This window comes from Xenopus tropicalis, chromosome 3 (genome assembly GCF_000004195.4).
Source record: "Xenopus tropicalis strain Nigerian chromosome 3, UCB_Xtro_10.0, whole genome shotgun sequence".
NCBI classification, from domain to species: domain Eukaryota; kingdom Metazoa; phylum Chordata; class Amphibia; order Anura; family Pipidae; genus Xenopus; species Xenopus tropicalis.
In genome coordinates, this window is record NC_030679.2 from 148,026,488 (window position 1) to 148,051,094 (window position 24,607).

Here is a 24,607-nt window from a genome sequence, read left to right on the forward strand (position 1 = left end):
AAATCCATCGAGTGGGTTCGGCCAAACCCTAAAAAGTTGGTTCCTAGCTTCTATGGGCAGATATACAGTAAAAACATTCAAATCTGACTTTTTACTGCAATTTTTACTTTTTAAAATTGTGAATTCGAATTTCCGAAAAACTGAATATTCAAGATTTCTTAGGAGCAAAAACCTAAATAAAAAAAAATCGCAGTCTAAAAGCTGGTGAGTTCATGTAAAAGCCAATGGGAGACGTCTTTTCAAAATTCCGTTCGAGTTGTTTTTTTAGTGATCGAGATTTGCGCACATTTGGGATATTAGAGTTTTTTTCTCATTTGGAAAAATGTTAAAATTCGATTTTTTTGAATTTAGAAAAAAAAGGAAAACAACGACATAAAAAGAAGTACAAAGTTTATTGACTACAAAGGTTCCCCTGTTTGTTTTGTTTTCCCCCCGGAGAGAGTGGTGCAAACCCCGTGCAGTAGCAGCCGGAGCCCCTACCATGGAAGACAAAATGAACTCTATATACTTGCATAGTCCATAAATAAAATGATCATGCAGCGCTGAAACGAGCGGACAATGCTACGCGCATGGTTCTGCAATAGAACAGTATTAGTGTATAGCGCCTATCAACGAGTACAGGATGTGCCACGTACGTTGTGGGTGCAGAACAGCACACAATGCTTTGGACGAATCCGAGGCCCTGGTTGAACCAAATTCAACCCTAGTGATCACATGACTTCTTAAACGATTATGTGATTTTGCTTGTGTGTTGAATTCAGTATTCGGCTAAATCTTAAAATGGTTGAATTGTGCATATCTACAACTGGTATTAGTACAGGATACAGTCTATGTAGAGTTAATATTAGTAGAGCTGGGGTTAGTACGTTATATGGAGTGTGTAGAGCCGGGAATAATACAGGATAGTGTGCGTAGGACTGGGATTAGGAACAGATACTGTGTAGGACTGGGAGTAGCACAGGATACTGTGTGTAGGGCTGGGAGTAGCACAGGATACTGTGTGTAGGGCTGGGAGTAGCACAGGATACTGTGTGTAGGGCTGGGAGTAGCACAGGATACTGTGTGTAGGGCTGGGAGTAGCACAGGATACTGTGTGTAGGGCTGGCAGTAGCACAGGGTACTGTGTGTAGGGCTGGGAGTAGCACAAGATACTGTGAGTAGGACTGGGATTGGGACAGGATACTGTGAAAAGGACTGGGAGTAGCACAGGATACTGTATGTAGGACTGGGAGTAGCACAAGATACTGTGTGTAGGACTGGGAGTAGCACAAGATACTGTGAGTAGGACTGGGAGTAGCACAAGATACCGTGAGTAGGACTGGGATTAGGACAGGATATGGTGTATGGGACTGGGATTATGACAGGATACTGTGAGTAGGACTGGGATTAGGACAGGATACTGTAAGTAGGACTGGGATTAGGACAGGATACTGTGAGTAGGACTGGGATTAGGACCGGATACTTTAAGTAGGACTGGGATTAGGACAGGATACTGTGAGTAGGACTGGGATTGGGACAGGATACTGTGAGTAGGACTGGGATTAGGACAGGATACTGCATATGTAGAGCTGGAATTAGTGCAGAATAGTTTGCATGTTGCACTGTAATTAGCAAAGGATATTGTGTGAGTAAAACTGGGATTAATACAGGATACTGTGTGTGTGGGACTGGGATTAATACAGGGTGTGTATCAGGGATTAGTGGCAGACAGTAACGGACATGGTGGCAATCAGTGGAGTATCTGAGAGCTGTAAAGGCTAGTGCAATACTCTGTGCAGTTTAGCGAGTAACATGGGTGCTGCTCTTGTTACTAGTCCAGCACCCTAAGGTGAGTCTAAAGAACAAAGTGCATTAGTCCAAGGTGCCGTGCCCAGGGCTCACGTCCAAACCTGAGAGGATATCAGGCCCTCCTTGCTGCTTAGAGGGGGAAGGAGATTCTCCCCAGACAGGAACTGTAGGGGGCATTCCACCAGGTGGCCCCTAATGCCAGTTAGTTGCTCCCGAGCTAGGCCAGGGTTTAGCGCTGCCAGGTTCTTTACGGCAGTGTACTCCTGCAGGGTACGGTTACTGGTCACGGCGTCGGCGGGGAGGCACCGGAACATCTAGTTGAGGAAAAGCCACAAAAGGAAATTAGGCAGTTCCAGAAGAGGAGCTTGTCTTTATCTTATCATTTTACTGGCCCACAGCTTGCATAACGGGATCCTTATAGGCCAATGGAATAACTCTGAGGGAGCACACAGCTCATCGCAAAATGGCGGCTCAAGGGAAAAGATGCTAAAGGGCAATATTTACTGATATATATATTCCAGTTTGGGGAGATTCTTTAATAGGCCACTTAACATAATATAAACTCTCTGTTGGTTACGTATTCATTCTGGGGGTATAGTTTTCCTTTAAATTGCCTCAATCTCGTAATAAGAATAAGAGAGGAGACCACCCAAACCAAGAATGCTCAATGTTATGAAACTCAACGCAACTTCAAGCCTTCTTAGCCAAGACACAACCTCTACAGCTATAGCAACTGCAAGGTTGCCATCCAACAGCCCAAGAACCTGACAAATTCTATTGTATACATTACACATCTATAGCTACACACGTCGACTCACAACTAAACCACTTTTTAGACACCATACCAGTTCCAGTTATATTATCATTTTTGTATTGCCAAATTTCAAAAGAAGAGATTGTCACCACCACTGGTTCCTTACTATCGAACAAAACACCTGGCTCTTATTGCCTACCCTCACACTGGTATAAGACCCTAACCCAGTGATCCCCAACCAGTGGCTCTGGGGCAACATATTGCTCACCACCCCCTTTGATGTTGCTCCCAAAGTAGGTGCCCATTTTAAAATTTCTAGCTTGGGGGCAAATTTTGGAAGCCCAGAGACTCAGTTTTCCTCCAAGCAGAGCCTCTTGCAGGCCAGCAGCCCACATGGGGCTACCCAATAGCCAATCACAGCCCTTATTTGACTTTTCAAAATAACTTTTTTTCATGCTTGCGTGGCTCTCACCCACACTTTTTACATCTGAGTGTGGCTCACAAGTACAAAAGGTTGGGGATCCCTGCCCTAACCAAACATATCTCTCCGAAACCCTCCAGCAAACACAGGATACTCTGTTGTTACCAACATCTGTCTCCATACCGTTAATAAGTCGCTATCATCTCTCAAATTCTAGCCAGTAGACTGCAGCAATTGGTGCAAGATATAATTCACCCTGACCAATCTGGATTTATGTCTGGCTGCTCATCAAACATCTTTGCAGACTATTCATCAACCTACACTTGTTCCTCAGAAAAAAAAAGCTCTAGAAATGTGCTCTCAATTCTCTAATTCGTTGGAATGGAGTCACCTCTAGGAAGACCTAGTGAACGGAACTACTTCTCCGTTTTCCCTTACCAGAGGAATAAGACAGGGTTACCCTCTGTCCCTGTACCCTTTGCCAGCGCATTATACCCATTAGCCACACAAATAAGACACATTAAAGGTCTGACATATGGCACTGCACTTAAAAAAGTATCCTGATATCCCTGAAGGCTTGGAGAATATTAACAGCATCATATAAAATGGAGGTTTAGCATTTCCAAGTCTCCATAATCATTACTTGGCATCACAATTGTACTATATATATAATCCTGCTTCCACCCAAATCCCTACAATTAAAACGTACTTCATCGTGCCCTGAGGATGGAATCAGTTGAGAGCTTATCCAATGTCCCATATCATTAACTTGTGGATTTACCAAAACTTTGCTCTATTAATGCCCTATAGTGCATAGCAAGCCACACTTAGACTCATATTCATCCTCCATTTTCTTGCCCCATCAAATTTTCAAATACCTATATCTGCTACAATCTTGAACCCAAATACGCAATACTCACCAACAACCCCCACCCCACTACCACCATATATATGCCTTTAAAGCCCAGTTATTCACCCTAAATCCAGAAATCGAATACCATTCAATCTTAAATACTCCTAATACACCAAATTTGGTCTTCAGACTATATACTGTAAAACCAATCAACATAGCAAAAGACCAATGGCTCAACTAAATCCATAAAATGGCTGAGAGGAAGCCACCAAAAACTCTCATGATTTCCTAATCCTACTAGATAACAACTCAAACTCATCCAATGGGGTTCCTTCACATTCTATCAACAATTACCTATATACTAGGCATCACGGACCAACTGGTTCATATAAAGCCAATCAGAAATACATTTCAATACTATTGCTATGAATTAGATAGGGCACTCCCATCCCATTATTTCCACCTGGAAACTGCTAGTCAAAAGAGCTAAACTATTACTTATTAGCTTTTGAAACTAGAGGGATATGATAGATGGTTTATAATAAATATAAAATTAAACAGAACATCAAAGAGGTCCAGTCCAATGATCCCTAGGAACAAGCAAGAGGAGGTTTTCCCATTAGTATAGGGAAAACAGCCAGGTTCTAGAATTCCTCACCCATGCCTATTACCCCCCCATTCCCCTTCCTTGCAAGCTTCAGCACAAATGGGACTACTGAATCCCTTAAACATCTCTTGCAAGTGAGATATTAACTCAACTGCTACACCACCATGGACCAATGGGTTCCAACATTCCCCACCTTTCACATACCTGGTCATAGACATATGTGTTGTTAAATGCCGTCTGCTTCCAAACCTCATTGAAGAAATGATCAGTAACTGGGTCAGAAACATCAATGTGAGGGGAGGCCCGTGCCCCTAGGATCGTACTGGTGGAGAGGAACAAAGTACAGGTTACACGTCATTAGTAGTCTGTATATGTGTGCGAGGGGAGGCTGAGACTTCTTTTTTGGAAAAAAGGGACATCCATCAGGTTCAACTTTTGCCCAAGTAAAAAGATTACAACTGGTACTTACTTGAAACAGTCCATTCTGAGGCTGAGGGCAAATTTTCCTGCCTGGTACGGCTCTCCGTCCATTACTGAGCTCACAAACTCCATGTCTTCCACCAGAACAGCCAGCTCGCTATCTCTGCTTCCCAGCATGCTCCTGTCATTGATGTTGGCCGAGCCTGGCAAACGGCACAAATAGTCCATGATACAAAACCACTAATACGCCCATCAAAAGACAGGATTGTACCCCAAAGAAATAGCTCCGATTCCGATTTGGCACAGATTCATTCATTGGGGGCAGTAAGGAGATGAATGAAGGAGGCCACTGAACTGCTTTTGGAAAGCTTTGGGTGGACAGGAGCAGAAGTGAAACTGTTAACTAATGAAAGGCAGCTCCCAGCATGCAGCAAGGGCAGCCAATCAGGTTCCAGCAGCCAGGGAATCAAAGAGAACCCTGATTGGACAACCCTACATGAATAAAAAATGAGATAGTCCTGCAAGGTCATGGGCGGATGGATGGGGCAGAGCACTTGTTTGTCTGGTCATTTACTGGACAAAGTGATCAAACCATTCCCTTTCTAAAGAGAAACTGATGAAAATAATCACCAACCCAACGCTTTGAAGGAACCTACCTATTATAACTCTCCTGTCATCCACAATTAGCATCTTGCTATGAATGTACACGAGTTCCGTAACGAGAGATCCATCAGGCATGTCCCCGTGGGTACGAAGACCACACACTGACAGGTACTTGGTCCAGTCTTCCCCCACTGTGTGGCAAAAAGAGAGATGAAGATAATGGAGCTGCTATTCATTGGCCTCTGCTTGGGTTCCCTGTGCTATGCTAATGCTTGAAGAGCACCAACACAATGAGTATTCTTCTTGGGTTCCCTGTGCTATGCTAATGCTTGAAGAGCACCTACAGAATGAGTATCTGCTTGGGTTCCCTGTGCTATGCTAATGCTTGAAGAGCACCTACAGAATGAGTATCTGCTTGGGTTCCCTGTGCTATGCTAATGCTTGAAGAGCACCAACAGAATGAGCCTCTGCTTGGGTTCCCAGTGCTATGCTAATGCTTGAAGAGCACCTACAGAATGAGTATCTGCTTGGGTTCCCTGTGCTATTCTAATGCTTGAAGAGCACCTACAGAATGAGTATCTGCTTGGGTTCCCTGTGCTATGCTAATGCTTGAAGAGCACCTACAGAATGAGTATCTGCTTGGGTTCCCTGTGCTATTCTAATGCTTGAAGAGCACCTACAGAATGAGTATCTGCTTGGGTTCCCTGTGCTATTCTAATGCTTGAAGAGCACCTACAGAATGAGTATCTGCTTGGGTTCCCTGTGCTATGCTAATGCTTGAAGAGCACCTACAGAATGAGTATCTGCTTGGGTTCCCCCGAATCAAACTGTTTACTGTAATCCTCTAAAGCCTCACTGTGAGGGATATGGGATTCTGACCCATATCCCATAAATTTAGAAATTCACAAATTTATTTTGTATCCCCTTTGTCCATCATCACTCACTGGTCTCTTTGAGTCGAGAGATAATCGAGTTGTCTCCTCTGCAAATGGTGCTGGAATAGAAAATAAAATTCCATTTCAGTCATGATGATATACTTCTATGTGTATTTGCTTATTATTCCATCCATGAGAGATATATCATTGAATTAAACAACACATGTCCATCTGCCTCAGTCAATTCAAAATGGACTCCCCTTGCTCAGTACAAAACCGCCGCTCTGTAATTTCAAAATGGCTTCCAACTAACACATAAATAAGGTTCCATGTTATTTGCTAGCATATGGCCACTATATGTGATGGAATTCACATAGGTCTTAGCATTAAACTGTCAATTAAGGAGGGTGGAAGTGTCATCCAATGGGAAAGCAGTGGCAGTGAGCATCTGTTACCTGTAGGTGTAGTGCAGTATTGCTTGGATGGAGTATCCACCTCCCACTTCAATGTTCCCCTGAAATCCCGGAAGCAAGGGAATGACAATGAAGACCCGGAAGTTTGCTTTTGCACTGCAAGGAAGAATGGAACAGATCATTATATGGCTCCCAGCACCCAAACAAATGGGGTGGAGAAGGTTGGGCTTGAATAAATACATCAATACATGCAACTCAATGTCCTTTAACGTTCCATAGATACTCCATAACCCATTCCAACCATGGCTCATATACCGTAATGCTCTCACTTTAAGTTCTACTTGCCCTTCCCTTGCCTATGAACCCTCTACAAGCAACAACTTACCTATGAGCTTGCTGGATCCTTTTAACAATGGCATCTCCAATATTGTTGAAGATGGTCCGCCCATCCGCACAGGTAATGAAGAACTGATTCTGAAGATGGAGAAGGCAAGGTCAGACCAGAAAGCTGTAACACTTGGAATGATCAGATCTAACATGACTTCCTGGGACACAATATAACCAATGAACAGGTGGGGCAGGAGGAGAGGCGTTGCTATGGGGAAAAAAAGGCTCCAAGCTAAATACATCTTACTCACTCATCTTCTCTCTCTTCTACTATTGTGCCAAATCCTCATTCTATCATTCTATCTCCTTTTCATCCTTTCTTCATTCTGCATATATGTCCATCACCTAGTTTTCTTTTCTTCCTTTCTCTTCTCTCCCAATCCTTCATCCTCACTTTTGCCCTCTCCTTTCTCTCAATTATTTTCAGCTTTTCCGTTTTTCATCTTTTTGAACTCCCTCCAAATTTCTCTTCTGATCTCACATTCTCCTTAATTCACAATTTCTTTCCCCCTCCCCATCGGTTTTGCTCTTCTCTCAACTTCCTTTTCTGCTTTCCATGTCTTTTGACTTCTCCTTAAGGTGGCCATACATGTAGAAATTTCGATCTTTCGTGCAACCAATGGTCGTTCCCACCCTCCACTGATGTTCAGGGCTGAATCATCAGATATGGGAGGTAGAAACAATAGAAATTCTACCTTCTTCTGCTGATTCAGCCCTGAACGTAGATTTTGCTCAGGTGCCCCATCAAAATCTTTTGACCTGGCCCACCGACGAGTCAACAGCCTTTCGCGATATCGGTCGCCTCGTCGTGCTGCCATACACACCGAATATTGTACGAAACAAGGTTTTGTACGATATTATCGGTGCTTGTATGGCCGGCTTTACTTTTTTACCAACCCTTCTGAAACCCCCTCCCTTTTTTTGCCATGCCTTATGATCCCCACATTTCAATCTCCCCTTTGATCTAATGGTCTCCTTAATAGTCCTAATGGTGTTCCTAATGGTCGCCTCCTCTACCATTTTAGCTCATTTCTTGGCATACTTTGCCCAGCAAGATCTGAATCAGCAGCACTGGGGAGTTATATAAACTCAATCAACCAATCATTGTTTTATAAAATGCAAAGCAGAGAGAGAGCCAGGGGCATACAGAATAGAGTGCCAGTGTGACAACAACAGCATCGTTCATAGGGAAGCATGTTAAAAATAAATAATAGGAAATGGACCCAGATGGGTTGGAAAGGAGGAACAGAGAGTCTCACCTCTAAGTAAACATAGTGCTGGGAATTTTCTATACAGTCTAAATAGGCATTGAGTATTGAGTATTCAGTGCAGCCTGCTGACCACCAATCCACTGACCTCAGCACCTAGTGGGATAAAGGAAGGGATTAGTCAGACTGGGCTGTATGTCAGTACCAGTACATCTCATTCCTGCTCAGTGAGTCCCTAATCTTTCTTCTATAAGCATGAAGCTGCCAAACTCCCCTGTTCGTACTCTGCCTTAATCATATTGTAGGCCTCCGTTCAGCAGAGGACTGCACTGATGCACCAATGTTCTCGGAAGATGGGGTTTTCAAACCTACCCAATAGAGATGTCCGTTGGACAGGGCATTAGGAAGTCCCCAAACTCAGACCCATAACCTGTCAACGTCTGGAGGGGCCCAATCAACAGATTTTATTAGTTTAAGTATAGGCAGCAGTTTGCTTGCCACAAATATGTTCTCTATCAGCTTCTACATGTCAGAGAATGTAATCTTCAACTAACTTTTTTTCTGCTTGCCAAGAAATATATTCTGTAGCCTGTGTAACTTTTCTGCTTGCCCGTAAATATGTTCTCTATAAGGTTATGCTTTTCTGCTTGTCCGAGAATATAATCTCTACCTACCTTATTTTTTCTGCTTGCCAAAAAATACATTTTAGCCACTGTCACTTTTCTGCTTGTCTATCAAATATGTTCTCTATAAGGTTCTGGTTTTCTGCTTGTCAAAGAATATACTCTTCAACTAACTTTTTTCTGCTTGCCAAGAAATATATTCTCTAGCCCAAGTAACTTTTCTGTTTGCCTAGAAATATGTTCTCTATAAGGTCATGCTTTTCTTGTCAGAGAATATAATCTCCACCTTACTGATTTTTTTCTGCTTGCCAAGAAATTTATTTGTTAGCCACTGTCACTTTTCTACTTGTCTAGTAAATATGTTCTCTATAAGATACTACTTATCTGCTTGTCAGAGAATTAAATCCTCACCTAACTCTCCTTTTCTGCTTGCCAAGAAATATATTCTCTAGCTCGAGTAACTTTTCAGCTTGCCTAGAAATATGTTCTCTATAAGGTTATTCTTTTCCGCTTGTCAGAGAATATAATCTCTACCCATCTACCCATACTGATTTTTTCTGCTTGCCAAAAAATATATTTGTTAGCCACTGTCACTTTTCTGCTTGTCTTGTAAATATGTTCTCTATTAGGTTCTACTTTTCTGCTTGTCAGAGAATTTAATCCTCACCTAACTCCTTTTCTGCTTGCCAAGAAATATATTCTCTAGCCTGTGTCACTATGTTCTCTATAAGGTTATTCTTTTCCGCTTGTCAGAGAATATAATCTCTACCCATACTGATTTTTTCTGCTTGCCAAAAAATATATTTGTTAGCCACTGTCACTTTTCTGCTTGTCTTGTAAATATGTTCTCTATTAGGTTCTACTTTTCTGCTTGTCAGGAAGCACTTCCTGAGTTATAATCAAATTACATATAAGGAAATACTCCTTGCTTCAATACAAATTATATCAAAGCAAATGTTTCTGCTTGTCTGGAGTATTTTTTTAAGATAAATTTGTTTCAGTCTGGTTTTCTGCTGGCTTCCTGGTCAGTTTCACACCTATAGGGCTTGCAATAATAAATGTCTGTGGGCCAACTAATTGCCTATTAGACATATAGAAAGACAGACAATCTTGAAGCACTTAAGAAGGAAGTCTACATCACGTTGAACGGAGTTACAATAAATGTAAAATAAGTATGCATTCAAGAGAATGAACAAACAAGATGGCTGCTGTTACAATCGTTGCATGTTGTATTGTTACAGACACACAGTCTGACAGTCTCACCTGTACAGCGGCTGTGTGACACCCAGGAACAGTGTAGTGCTGTCTGTCTGCGGTGCTGAGGGACTTGGGGAGCAGGTACGGGTAGGTAGCAGCTTTATACTTCATTGTCTGCGCAAGAAAGGGAAGGCGGAGAGTATGGGAGGACATTGTGCCAATGTTGGTTTATGGGATAAAGGGGCAAACTGCTCACCTTTGTGTAATTCCAGCGCTGGATGAAGTGCCGGGAGACGTCTCTAGCAGCCTTCCCATGGACTACGGCCCCCACATCCCTCCAAGGCATTCTGGGATTTTTCATTCTATCAATAAAATCTTATACCACATAAAATGTGTAAAAATAATATAGACCAATATCTGGCATCACAATAGTTGTGGCACAATTAGTACGTTGGCCCGAACCAACAGAACAACACAAAGATGGCTATACACAGACAAGAAGAGCAAGTCCGTCTCCCCCTGCAGGCACACACATAACAGAGGTTATTACAGGAGGCCTCAATATACACTTACCCTCAAAGGGCTTATCCAGTTGAACCCAGTCCTTGTAGATCGAGTTGCTGTAGTCTTTCCCCAGCCAATACTGAGTGACATTCGGAGACTGTTCCACCTCATTCATTGTGATATCTCCTTCCATGGATCTGCTCTGCTGAGAGACAGCAGCATTCGACCTTATAGGAGCCAAGAGACAGGTAACAAGAGACGGACAGAGAGAAGGAAAAGAAAGATCAGAGTAAATGAATAGGAGGAGTTATAGAGATGGGTTACATGGAGCAATAGGAGGAGTTATAGGGAGGGGTTATATGGAGAGATAGGAGGGGTTATAGGGAGGGGTATATGGAGCAATAGGAGGAGTTATAAGGAGGGGTATATGGAGCAATAGGAGGAGTTATAGGGAGTGGTTTTATGGAGCAATAGGAGGAGTTACAGGGAGGGTTATATGTAGCAATAGGAGGAGTTACAGGGAGGGTTATATGTAGCAATAGGAGGAGTTACAGGGAGGGGTATATGGAGCAATAGGAGGGGTTATAGGGAGGGGTAAATGGAGCAATAGGAGGAGTTACAGGGAGTGGTTATATGGAGCAATAGGAGGAGTTACAGGGAGGGGTATATGGAGCAATAGGAGGAGTTACAGGGAGGGGTATAGGGAGCAATAGGAGGAGTTACAGGGAGTGGTTATATGGAGCAATAGGAGGAGTTACAGGGAGGGGTATATGGAGCAATAGAAGGAGTTACAGGGAGTGGTTATATGGAGCAATAGGAGGAGTTACAGGGAGTGGTTATATGGAGCAATAGGAGGAGTTATAGGGAGGGGTTATATGGAGCAATAGGAGGAGTTATAGGGAGTGGTTATATGGAGCAATAGGAGGAGTTATAGGGAGGGGTTATATGGAGCAATAGGAGGAGTTATAGGGAGAGGTTATATGGAGCAATAGAAGGAGTTACAGGGAGGGGTATATGGAGAAATAGGAGGAGATATAGAAAGGGGTTTTATGGAGCAATAGGAGGAGTCTCAGGAAGGAGTAGCTAATATAAGTCACATTTAGACAGAAATATAAAAGGGAAGTAGTGGGTAGTGCAAACAAAGGATAAATATAGACATTTTACACCCCAGGTATTGTGCTTCTGTACACAGGCTCTGGGCTGCTGTTGTATATAGTACATTTATAATTGGTATATACAATTTAAAATAGCTCCTCGGCAGCAGCCCAGAGCACACTGAGCATGTACAGTGCCACTGACACTCAAAATATTGCCAAACAAGATCCAAGCTTCTGGGCATAAGTATGAAGACCTATAGACCTAGGGCTGCTGAACCCCTAGACTGGTACGGTGAAAATATACAGCATTTCTAGGAGTTGTTTTTAGGCTTTCAGTCTCCCTAATGGAGAAACCCCAAACCAGTGAGTTCTGTTGACAAAGGATAAGACCCATTTGAAAGTAACAGGGTGGATAAGGGTCAAGGTTAGGTGCTGTTACCTGTTGCTGTTCCATGGGTCCCACATCTGTAAGTCTGTATTCATGGTCATCCCATCGGCCATAGGCCAAATCGAGGCCTCCCAGGAAAACTACAGACTGGTCAATAGCGACCATCTTCTCATGATGAGCCCACAGGAAGACGACAGAGGATACGTGGTCTGGGTGGCGCATCACCTGATGGGAAAGCACCATGTGAGAGGCGATGGTGCGTCGGTTTGGCAGCTTATGTGCCCGTGTACGGGCACGAATGACGGGCCTCCCCATTTTACATTTGGCCTAATAGTGATCGGGCAGGTTTTGATCGGGGACCGAATCGGCTCGTTGATGTGGTCCCCAACCTGACAGCGCCTATACCCGCGCTGGCTATACACGGTAAGATCCACTAGCTTGGCGAGGTCTCCAAGCGAGCACATCTTCTCCCGATATGCCCTCCTACGTGTGGGCAATATTGGGCTAATTCTGTATTTTGGTCCTAGGGCAAAATGATGGAATTAAAATGGCGGGCATAGGTGCCTATGAAGTCCCCGATCCGATAGAAAAATCAAACCTGCCGATTAAGATCTGGGCAATTTCAGGCTACATGTCGGTTGGGGAGGCCCACATATGGCCAGCTTAAGCTGTGTGTACATCACGGTGCAGTAGTGACCCCCCATATTGGGTGCAGGTTCCAGGGCCGGAGAGCCTGAGGGGGAGGCACTACAAGGCAAGGCCTATAGAGCAATAGAGAGGGTTAAAGTGCAATTTCACAATAACTGTTGCAGTGTGTGAGTAGATGGGGCCCCTTGCACACATACAGCAGTGGTTCTAACCTTGATGTTGGGGTGCAGGAGCATTAACACTCTCTTGCTGTAATCACTATTTATCCCCAGAGCCATCTGCACCTCCTTAAACAGCAGCACGCAGACGCGAACTCCGGCCTCCTGCAATATGAACATTGGTAGCATTTGTATATATTTCAGACTGATCCCTCCCCTTACACGCAGCATCCTGTACTGACCCCTCCCCTTACATACAGCACCCTGTACTGACCCCTCCCCTTACACGCAACATCCTGACTGACCCCTCCCCTTACATACAGCACCCTGTACTGACGCTGCCCCCAGCACATACAGCATCCTGTACTGACCCCTCCCCTTACATACAGCATCCTGCACTGACCCCTCCCCTTACATACAGCATCCTACACTGACCCCTCCCCTTACATACAGCATCCTGTACTGACCTCGCCCCCCCCAGCAGATACAGCATCCTGTACTGATCCCGCCCCCCCCAGTTCATACAGCATCCTGTAGTGATCCCGCCCCCCCAGTTCATACAGCATCCTGTAGTGATCCCGCCCCCCAGTACATACAGCATCCTGTACTGATCCCGCCCCCTCAGTACATACAGCACCCTGATCCCAGTGCATTGACCCCAATGCAGCACACACAATGCTGTAGCAATTGCACAAGTTACTGACCGCCTTGCGCTTGAGGATAATATCCAGTCTCCAGTCGTCAGTGTGTGCAGGGCGCTTGAGATGAACTTCAGGGCTGAGCCTACAGAACACAAGTGCCTCAAATAGTCACATCTGTGCCACTATGAGCAGGGGGGACCCAACTCAGGGGGCCCTGTGGCAGAAATCCCCAAGGTCCAATATACAAGAGTTGGGGCATGCAGCAGCAGTGGGGAGCTTTTGTGCGGATTGCTGGCTCTGAGCATAGTAACAACATAGCAGATGGGGTTATCAGAAAGTAAGGTGCAAATGTCAAAAAGTATGGGGGGGAGCTCAGTCTTACCACCAGTCTGTGATAAATATCTCTTCCTGTGCTTGCATCAGGGCATCAGCAACTGCAGCAAAGTAAGTGGAGCCATTAACAAACCTGCAAGGATAAAGGGGGAAAGGAAGGGGTAAGATACGCAAGACTGGGGGGCTGTATGAGAAGCAGCAGAAGGTGTTGGTCCTTCACCACAGGGTTGGTAGTAATGAGCTTGTAACCAGAATGGTAATAACACTAATAGCAACTTCACTACAAACTTTAGCCATGGCAGTGACCCCAGTGAGGAGGAAAGAAAGGACCCCAAAATTGAAGGAAATGAAGGTATGGAAGATTCACCATGAGTAGAAGGCCAGGGCATTCTGGTCCCCAACATACTCACCACTTCACTTGAGTTTTCTCCCTGACTGGAGCAAAACAGTCGAATCGATGCAGGCTTAAGAAATCCTTCCCATGATCCTCAGCGAGCCTGCGAATTTGTTGACCCCACCAACTGGCCTGACGGTAGCCATTGCACTTTAATGTGAGTGCCCTGTGGGAATCGGGGACTCGCATAAGGACAAACTCAATAAATACTGCAACCCGACCCAGAGTCTAAAGAGGACAAGGAGAACCCATTGTGTTCATCATGGTCATTGTGATATTTAGTGCTGTAAGTGACTGCCCAACAAAAGTATCTAGAATTACTCTGTATGGGCCTAAATCAGGCCCTGTTTACACTCTACAGCCCACAGAAACAAAATGGGACAGTAAACCGGCAAAAGCCGACAGCAGAACAATGGGAAGGGAGCAAGATGGCAGCTCCCAGTAGGTATCAGAATAGCACTCAATAGTAAGAAATCCAAGTCCAGCTTGGGACTCCTCCAGTTACATGGGAGTAGGAGAAACAATAGGTTAGCTGAAAGCAGTTCTAATGTGTAGCGCCGGCTGAAAGCTCAGACTCAGGCACACTTTACTGCTGCGCTGCAAGTTGGAGTGCTATCCCCCCTCCCCCCCAGCAGCCGATCAGCAGAACAATGGGAAGGGAGCAAGATAGCAGCTCCCAGTAGGTATCAGAATAGCACTCAATAGTAAGAAATCCAAGTCCGGCTTGGGACTCCTCCAGTTACATGGGAGTAGGAGAAACAATAGGTTAGCTGAAAGCAGTTCTAATGTGTAGCGCCGGCTCCTTCTGAAAGCTCAGACTCAGGCACACTTTACTGCTGCGCTGCAAGTTGGAGTGATATCCCCCCCTCCCCCCAGCAGCCGATCAGCAGAACAATGGGAAGGGAGCAAGATAGCAGCTCCCAGTAGGTATCAGAATAGCACTCAATAGTAAGAAATCCAAGTCCAGCTTGGGACTCCTCCAGTTACATGGGAGTAGGAGAAACAATAGGTTAGCTGAAAGCAGTTCTAATGTGTAGTGCCGGCTCCTTCTGAAAGCTCAGACTCAGGCACACTTTACTGCTGCGCTGCAAGTTGGAGTGATATCCCCCCCTCACCCCCAGCAGCCGATCAGCAGAACAATGGGAAAGGAACAAGATAGCAGCTCCCAGTAGGTATCAGAATAGCACTCAATAGTAAGAAATCCAAGTCCGGCTTGGGACTCCTCCAGTTACATGGGAGTAGGAGAAACAATAGGTTAGCTGAAAGCAGTTCTAATGTGTAGCGCTTCTGAAACCTTCTGAAAGCTTAGACCCATTTACCTTGTAAAGTTCTGAATTTTGACTCCGTATTTCGTCTCCGTAGTCCTTTTTCCGATATCGATACTGAACCCAGGGTCAAAGAGCAACACAAACGAGATTTCCCCCGTGTCCGGCTTCAAATAGAGCAGAAAAGAATCTTTCACCACCAGCCACCTGAAGAAACGAGAGAAGCCAGTGATACCTCCTTTTTCCTACACATCTGCCCAAGAGCACTATGGGAAGCGTTGCTTTATTTTTGGCTTCTTAAATGTAAATGGCGGCAGGAAGGTACAGAAACAGAAAGAATAGAGTGAGGTCAGAAGTGACAGATATGAGTGAATGGAGTTATAACCAATGCTGGACCTCTTTGACCATCGGTAACAGATCTGGTGATGCCCAAAACAGTTTAGTCCTTGGATGCGGTGTCCTCCAGAGCGTTTCTGGATAAAGCCTTCCCTGGAAAAGGAGGTTATTATTATTAGAGAGGCTTGAGACCCATTAACAACTAATTACAGTCAACTAGATAGTTACCGACTGTTGGGCAGTTTACAATAAACTCACAGTCCTTTAGGTCCCAAGTCAGCAATGAAGGAGAGTTGACTGACATCCAGAAACTCCCGCTGGGGGAAAAAAAATAAATATGTAAACAATGGTATGAGGATATGGATGCAATAATAATAATTATTATGGTCTGCAGGCTTACCATGGCATGGTAATTTCTGTAGAAGGACTTTTCCAGCAACACGTTGAGGTAGTTGTTCAGATAAGCCTGCAACAAGGTACAGAGGGGAGAGTGAATCCTCTGTTGGCTTCGTCCTTCAGTCTACTTAGTACTTGAGCAGGTTTTCATTCTCCTCCTTGACACATCACTGGCCTTCAAAAGTCACCAATCACCCCAATAAACCAATAACAAATGTGCTTTATTGGGTGCCCTGGTCCCCCCAGGGCACAAATAAGCACTCACCCCAAATCCCCCCCTAACTGGCCTTCAGGCTGGGCCCCCTTAGCCCATAACAAGGTTACAGATATATAGAAACATTGGGGTAACAGTCACCCCGCTATAGTTCCAGGGGTACCCAGGGCACAAATAAGCACTCACCCCAAATCCCCCCCTAACTGGCCTTCAGGCTGGGCCCCCTTAGCCCATAACAAGGTTACAGATATATAGAAACATTGGGGTAACAGTCACCCCGCTATAGTTCCAGGGGTACCCAGGGCACAAATAAGCACTCGCCCCAAATCCCCCCCCCTAACTGGCCTTCAGGCTGGGCCCCCTTAGCCCATAACAAGGTTACAGATATATAGAAACATTGGAGTAACAGTCACCCCGCTATAGTTCCAGGGGTACCCAGGGCACAAATAAGCACTCGCCCCAAATCCCCCCCCCTAACTGGCCTTCAGGCTGGGCCCCCTTAGCTCATAACAAGGTTACAGATATATAGAAATATTGGGGTAACAGTCACCCTGCTATAGTTCCAGGGGTACCCGGGGCACAAATAAGCACTCACCCCAAATCCCCCCCTAACTGGCCTTCAGGCTGGGCCCCCTTAGCCCATAACAAGGTTACAGATATATAGAAACATTGGGGTAACAGTCACCCTGCTATAGTTCCAGGGGTACCCAGGGCACAAATAAGCACTCACCCCAAATCCCCCCCTAACTGGCCTTCAGGCTGGGCCCCCTTAGCCCATAACAAGGTTACAGATATATAGAAACATTGGGGTAACAGTCACCCTGCTATAGTTCCAGGGGTACCCAGGGCACAAATAAGCACTCACCCCAAATCCCCCCTAACTGGCCTTCAGGCTGGGCCCCCTTAGCCCATAACAAGGTTACAGATATATAGAAACATTGGGGTAACAGTCACCCGCTATAGTTCCAGGGGTACCCAGGGCACAAATAAGCACTCACCCCAAATCCCCCCTAACTGGCCTTCAGACAATTCAGCAGGAACAGCCCCCTAAGTTTGCTCATAGCCTGTACAGAGAGATCCCATAAAACTATGGCACATAGGGATTCCCCTGTACTAAGCACAATTCAGCAGGAACAGCCCCCTAAGTTTGCTCATAGCCTGTACAGAGAGACACCATAAAACTATGGCACATAGGGATTGCCCTGTACTAAGCACAGTTCAGCAGGAACAGCCCCCTAAGTTTGCCCATAGCCTGTACAGAGAGATACCATAAAACTATGGCAGTATAGGGATTCCCCTGTACTAAGCACAATTCAGCAGGAACAGCCCCCTAAGTTTGCTCATAGCCTGTACAGAGAGATACTATAAAACTATGGCACATAGGGATTCCCCTGTACTAAGCACAGTTCAGCAGGAACAGCCCTCCCATTAGAAGCACTCTCACTGTAAAACCAGGGCAGGAAGGTTTCAGGTTTTACCCCCCCCCCCCCAGTTGTATTTACACAGTCAGTACCTTTTTGCTTGCCATTCGCTGAGAGGCCTCCCCGGACGCGTGGGGAAGAGACGGCATCTCAGATGAAGTGGTTTCCACTCTCGACCTCGTCACGTGAAACCTGAAGGGAGAAACATGAGGCCTTGAGACAAAACCAATCCCATAACCTTGCGCTGAGCCCCGTTACACACCAGAGCGCTGAGCCCCGTTACACACCAGAGCGCTGAGCCCCGTTACACACCAGAGCGCTGAGCCCCGTTACACACCAGAGCGCTGAGCCCCGTTACACACCAGAGCGCTGAGCCCCGTTACACACCAGAGCGCTGAGCCCCGTTACACACCAGAGCGCAGAGCCCCGTTACACACCAGAGCGCTGAGCCCCGTTACACACCAGAGCGCTGAGCCCCGTTACACACCAGAGCGCTGAGCCGTCCCCGGCGTTACACACCAGAGCGCTGAGCCCCGTTACACACCAGAGCGCTGAGCCCCGTTACACACCAGAGCGCTGAGCCCCGTTACACACCAGAGCGCTGAGCCCCGTTACACACCAGAGCGCTGAGCCCCGTTACACACCAGAGCGCTGAGCCCCGTTACACACCAGAGCGCTGAGCCCCGTTACACACCAGAGCGCTGAGCCCCGTTACACACCAGAGCGCTGAGCCCCGTTACACACCAGAGCGCTGAGCCCCGTTACACACCAGAGCGCTGAGTACCTTTACACACCAGAGCGCTGGTGACAGTTGGTCCCACAGTTGCCACCCTCGCTGCCTCTAAAGCCCAAATGGACCTCTCGCCATTAACCCCGGCAGGAGAGCAGGACTCACCGGGATAGGGGGTTGAAGGGCAAGAAGCTGATAAATAATTTGTGCCGCAGAAGGTCCCGATGGAGCTCCTGGAAGTGCTTGAACTTCTTCTTGATGGTCCATGTGAAGGGCCCGTGGGTTAATATGATGGTATAGAGGGTGCTGTGCCGCACCTGGGGGCAAGGGGCAGGGCATTAGGCACATATTATACATATATACTGTATACCTACAGTGAATACCCCCCAGCCTCACACCCTCTTCTCTCTGTGCCACCCTGCAGGGGGAGGGGCAGACATACACCTCCTTCTCTCTGTGCCACCCTGCAGGGGGAGGGGCAGCCTCACAGCTCCTTCTCTCTGTGCCACCCTGCAGGGGGAGGGGCAGACTCACACCTCCTTCTCTCTGTGCCACCCTGCAGGGGGAGGGGTAGCCTCACACCTCCTTCTCTCTGTGCCACCCTGCAGGGGGAGGGGAAGACTCACACCTCCTTCTCTCTGTGCCACCCTGCAGGGGGAGGGGCAGACTCACACCTCCTTCTCTCTGTGCCACCCTGCAGGGGGAGGGGTAGCCTCACACCTCCTTCTCTCTGTGCCACCCTGCAGGGGGAGGGGAAGACTCACACCTCCTTCTCTCTGTGCCACCCTGGGGGTCAGACTCACCTTTGTGCCCCGGGTGTACCGCTCTGTATCCGATACCCGCGCTGTGACTGGGACTCCCTTCATAAACACGGACCTTTCATGCTTCAAGGGCTTCATGTCATAAATGGCGAGAAAAGGACTGCGCGGAAACCCTGTGGGAGACAGCGTGTCAGCACCGCCCAACTCAGCCCAAGCCCAAGCTACAGTTAGAGGGTCCCTTACCGTCCTCTTCTTCATCACCACTAAAATCCACCTCATCAATATCATTCACTAAAGCGCCGGGGTCCAGGCTGTCAGGCAGGAGATTCCCATCCGCAGGGTCTTGCGTCTCCATGGTGGGAGGATCCTAGCGATGAAGAAACATGAGATGTAATTATAGGACCACCAGCAGGGGGCACCGGTGGGACTCCTTTTCCATGGGGTTCCATAGGATTTTCACCCTCGCTAGCCTTCAGGCTTTGGCCTTACTAAGCCCAACTAGGGGGTATCTCAGAAGGCTGTGCCCTTACTAAGCCCTACCAGGGGGTATCTCAGAAGGCTGTTCCCTTACTAAGCCCTACCAGGGGGTATCTCAGGAGGCTGTGCCCTTACTAAGCCCTACCAGGGGGTATCTCAGAAGGCTGTTCCCTTACTAAGCCCTACCAGGGGGTATCTCAGGAGGCTGTGCCCTTACTAAGCCCTACCAGGGGGTATCTCAGAAGGCTGTTCCCTTACTAAGCCCTACCAGGGGGTATCTCAGGAGGCTGTGCCCTTACTAAGCCCTACCAGGGGTATCTCAGAAGGCTGTTCCCTTACTAAGCCCTACCAGGGGGTATCTCAGAAGGCTGTTCCCTTACTAAGCCCTACCAGGGGGTATCTCAGGAGGCTGTGCCCTTACTAAGCCCTACCAGGGGGTATCTCAGAAGGCTGTTCCCTTACTAAGCCCTACCAGGGGGTATCTCAGAAGGCTGTTCCCTTACTAAGCCCTACCAGGGGGTATCTCAGGAGGCTGTGCCCTTACTAAGCCCTACCAGGGGGTATCTCAGAAGGCTGTTCCCTTACTAAGCCCTACCAGGGGGTATCTCAGAAGGCTGTTCCCTTACTAAGCCCTACCAGGGGGTATCTCAGAAGGCTGTTCCCTTACTAAGCCCTACCAGGGGGTATCTCAGGAGGCTGTGCCCTTACTAAGCCCTACCAGGGGGTATCTCAGAAGGCTGTGGCCTTACTAAGCCCTGCAGGAAAGTAGCCTTTCAGAACTTCCCCTTTAATCTCTATGTAATTAGTGAAGAACTAATCAGTGCGGCGCCTATCAGTAACCACATTAATCTTATCTCAGGCAGATTAGAGCAATGACTATAATTACTGGCACTCGAGGCACGAGAATAAAGCGTGCTTACACAGTCACCTTAGGGCAGTAGCACACTGGGCAATTTATACTTTATTGTTGCCATGATCCCTGCCCTAGCAACTAGACAGTAGCCGTGGCACCCAGGTTATGTCGCCAATCACGGGTACCACAGGGAGACCCCCCCACCCTTCTCCCCACTGCTGCAATACACACATACTAATCCCACCAAACAGGGAATACTGCAGGGAACAAACGGAACTTCTTTAATCGTTACTCCGTGATAATTACAGCCTGGGATTGGCCGCAGGCTCAGATACTGCCGCTCTATATAAGTACAGAACCGCACACAGTGCCCCATTGCCCCTGGGGGCACCTTGCACAGAACCCTGCTGCTATTGAACTACATTTCCCAGGATCCTTAGCTCGCCAAGGAATGGCAAGCTCTCGGAATGCAACTTGCTGGTCCCTTCACCCCATAGTCCAGTGATGATTTCCCTCTGATCATGTGACCTGAGGATGGGCCCCCACCTTCTCACTGCGGCCAGACACAGACTTGTGAACTCTCCTGCAATGGCCTGACACACTGCCATGCCGATACCCCACTGCCGTGCCACTTCTACCCCCCACTGCGGTGCCCACAGAGAGAGAACTACCCCCAATGCCCCCCCCCCGTGTCTCACCCACAAGGCTGTAACAGTATCACTGCAGCTCCAGCGCCGCTCCGTGTCCTGTGACTCCTGCCCCTCCCAGCTGGACCCGACCCAACAGCAACGCCCACAGGGTGACACACGGGGAGAGAGATGGAGAAACGGTGTCTGTGTGTGTCTGTGTGTGTGTGTGCCAGCCTCCTCCCTCACACTCTGCTACCCACACACACTCACACACTGTTACTCACACACACTCACACACTGCTACCCACACACACACACACAATGCTATTCCCCACTCTCCCTCACACACACACTACTATTCCAACTCTGACACACACACACACACAATGGCATTCCCCCTCACACACACACATATAATGCTATTCCCCCCCACATACACAATTGTATTCCCCCTCACACACACACTACTTCTTTTTTAGGGAATAATAAAGTGGATCCCACCCGAATTCTAACACTCACAACTTACAGCCCAACCCACTGAGACCTTAACCTGATGGTTCTGCCATGTGAGTGAAAGGCATGCTGGGAAACCTATTTTGTTCAATTAGACCCAGACCCCTACCTGCCCCTGCAGGGATTATTAGACAATTAGACCAGTGGCCCCTGCCACTGCCCGCCCAATATCAGCACTTTCTGTGGGTACCGACCCACTGCCCGCCCAATATCAGCACTTTCTGTGGGTACTGACCCACTGCCCGCCCAATATCAGCACTTTCTGTGGGTACCGACCCACTGCCCGCCCAATATCAGCACTTTCTGTGGGTACTGACCCACTGCCCGCCCAATATCAGCACTTTCTGTGGGTACTGACCCACTGCCCGCCCAATATCAGCACTTTCTGTGGGTACTGACCCACTGCCCGCCCAATATCAGCACTTTCTGTGGGTACCGACCCACTGCCCGCCCAATATCAGCACTTTCTGTGGGTACCGACCCACTGCCCGCCCAATATCAGCACTTTCTGTGGGTACTGACCCACTGCCCGCCCAATATCAGCACTTTCTGTGGGTACTGACCCACTGCCCGCCCAATATCAGCACTTTCTGTGGGTACTGACCCACTGCCAGCCCAATATCAGCACTTTCTGTGGGTACTGACCCACTGCCAGCCCAATATCAGCACTTTCTTTGGTACCGACCCACTGCCCGCCCAATATCAGCACTTTCTGTGGGTACCGACCCACTGCCCGCCCAATATCAGCACTTTCTGTGGGTACTGACCCACTGCCCGCCCAATATCAGCACTTTCTGTGGGTACCGACCCACTGCCCGCCCAATATCAGCACTTTCTATGGGTACCGACCCACTGCCCGCCCAATATCAGCACTTTCTGTGGTACCGACCCACTGCCCACCCAATATCAGCACTTTCTGTGGGTAGCGACCCACTGCCCGCCCAATATCAGCATTTTCTGTGGGTAGCGACCCACTGCCCGCCCAATATCAAGCACTTTCTGTGGGTACCCGACTCACTGCCCGCCCAATATCAGCACTTTCTGTGGGTACCGACCCACTGCCCGCCCAATATCAGCACTTTCTGTGGGTACCGACCCACTGCCCGCCCAATATCAGCACTTTCTGTGGGTACCGACCCACTGCCCGCCCAATATCAGCACTTTCTGTGGGTACTAACCCACTGCCCGCCCAATATCAGCATTTTCTGTGGGTAGCGACCCACTGCCCGCCCAATATCAGCACTTTCTGTGGGTACTAACCCACTGCCCGCCCAATATCAGCATTTTCTGTGGGTAGCGACCCACTGCCCGCCCAATATCAGCACTTTCTGTGGGTAGCGACCCACTGCCCGCCCAATATCAGCACTTTCTGTGGGTACCGACCCACTGCCCGCCCAATATCAGCACTTTCTGTGGGTACCGACCCACTGCCCGCCCAATATCAGCACTTTCTGTGGTACCGACCCACTGCCCGCCCAATATCAGCACTTTCTGTGGGTACCGACCCACTGCCCGCCCAATATCAGCACTTTCTGTGGGTACCGACCCACTGCCCGCCCAATATCAGCACTTTCTGTGGGTACCGACCCACTGCCCGCCCAATATCAGCACTTTCTGTGGTACTGACCCACTGCCCGCCCAATATCAGCACTTTCTGTGGGTAGCGACCCACTGCCCGCCCAATATCAGCATTTTCTGTGGGTAGCGACCCACTGCCCTCCCAATATCAGCACTTTCTGTGGGTACTGACCCACTGCCCGCCCAATATCAGCACTTTCTGTGGGTACTAACCCACTGCCCGCCCAATATCAGCACTTTCTGTGGGTACTGACCCACTGCCCGCCCAATATCAGCACTTTCTGTGGGTACTGACCCACTGCCCGCCCAATATCAGCACTTTCTGTGGGTACCGACCCACTGCCCGCCCAATATCAGCACTTTCTGTGGGTACCGACCCACTGCCCGCCCAATATCAGCACTTTCTGTGGGTACCGACCCACTGCCCGCCCAATATCAGCACTTTCTGTGGGTACCGACCCACTGCCCGCCCAATATCAGCACTTTCTGTGGGTACTGACCCACTGCCCGCCCAATATCAGCACATTTCTGAGAACCTGCTGGTGCTGGAACCATAATTGGGCACCTAATGTTGCCCAGCTCAGAACCACCCAGCGCTGGCGTCCTACCTTATCCCTTCTCACCGGCCCGTTACCCTGTTCTGCTCAGTAGGGGCAGGGAGCACCCCCGGCACATACAGGGAGTTACAGTTGGACTGGAAGGCCCCGGGATAAGAACAGTGAGCGAGCGTATTTATCAAGGTCCCAGCCCAAGAAACCCAATCCCCTGACCCACAGACATACATAAAACATGAGGTTCATACCCTGCGGCTACTCCTCCCAACAAGCCAGACCGGATCCCTGCACCTTCCCCCGGCCCAGCTACTGGCACCCACAATCCATCTCAGATGCGGGTGCCCCCGGCTCCCAGTATATTTACCTGCGCATCCCTAACAGGACAAATAAATGCACATCAATAGCCAATAGCAGGGCTGCCTTGTACATATGTTGCGGGAGAAGGAAATGTAACAGCTTTGCAGTTGGTCTCTTTTTTTATTTTTAAAAGTCACCACAAAGCACAGGGGGAAGCCCGTACCACAAAAAACGGGGGGTGGGGGGGAGACTGCACCACAAAGCACAGGGG

At 48.0% G+C, this 24,607-nt stretch overlaps 1 protein-coding gene across 6 annotated transcripts in view; it reads right to left on the minus strand.

Annotated features, from left to right (window-relative positions):
* Nucleotides 1-373: 373 nt before the first annotated feature.
* pld2 (phospholipase D2) overlaps nt 374-24,607 on the minus strand; it is a 30,376-nt gene continuing 6,142 nt past the window's right edge. For 3 of the 6 annotated variants that reach the window (XM_031897709.1, XM_031897712.1, XM_031897713.1), the window contains exons 2-25: nt 19,679-19,802; nt 19,478-19,608; nt 18,840-18,991; nt 18,037-18,136; nt 16,314-16,379; nt 16,172-16,230; nt 15,974-16,066; nt 15,632-15,784; nt 14,329-14,478; nt 13,968-14,051; nt 13,649-13,727; nt 12,999-13,109; nt 12,190-12,363; nt 10,723-10,858; nt 10,406-10,524; nt 10,216-10,323; nt 8,381-8,485; nt 7,120-7,208; nt 6,777-6,890; nt 6,391-6,440; nt 5,500-5,637; nt 4,893-5,046; nt 4,628-4,745; nt 374-2,102 (exon numbers count right to left, since the gene is read on the minus strand). In XM_031897709.1, the coding sequence (XP_031753569.1) occupies nt 1,878-2,102; nt 4,628-4,745; nt 4,893-5,046; nt 5,500-5,637; nt 6,391-6,440; nt 6,777-6,890; nt 7,120-7,208; nt 8,381-8,485; nt 10,216-10,323; nt 10,406-10,524; nt 10,723-10,858; nt 12,190-12,363; nt 12,999-13,109; nt 13,649-13,727; nt 13,968-14,051; nt 14,329-14,478; nt 15,632-15,784; nt 15,974-16,066; nt 16,172-16,230; nt 16,314-16,379; nt 18,037-18,136; nt 18,840-18,991; nt 19,478-19,608; nt 19,679-19,790 (2,820 nt within the window). In that variant the 5' untranslated portion in view covers nt 19,791-19,802 and the 3' untranslated portion in view covers nt 374-1,877. 6 annotated transcript variants of the gene reach the window in all.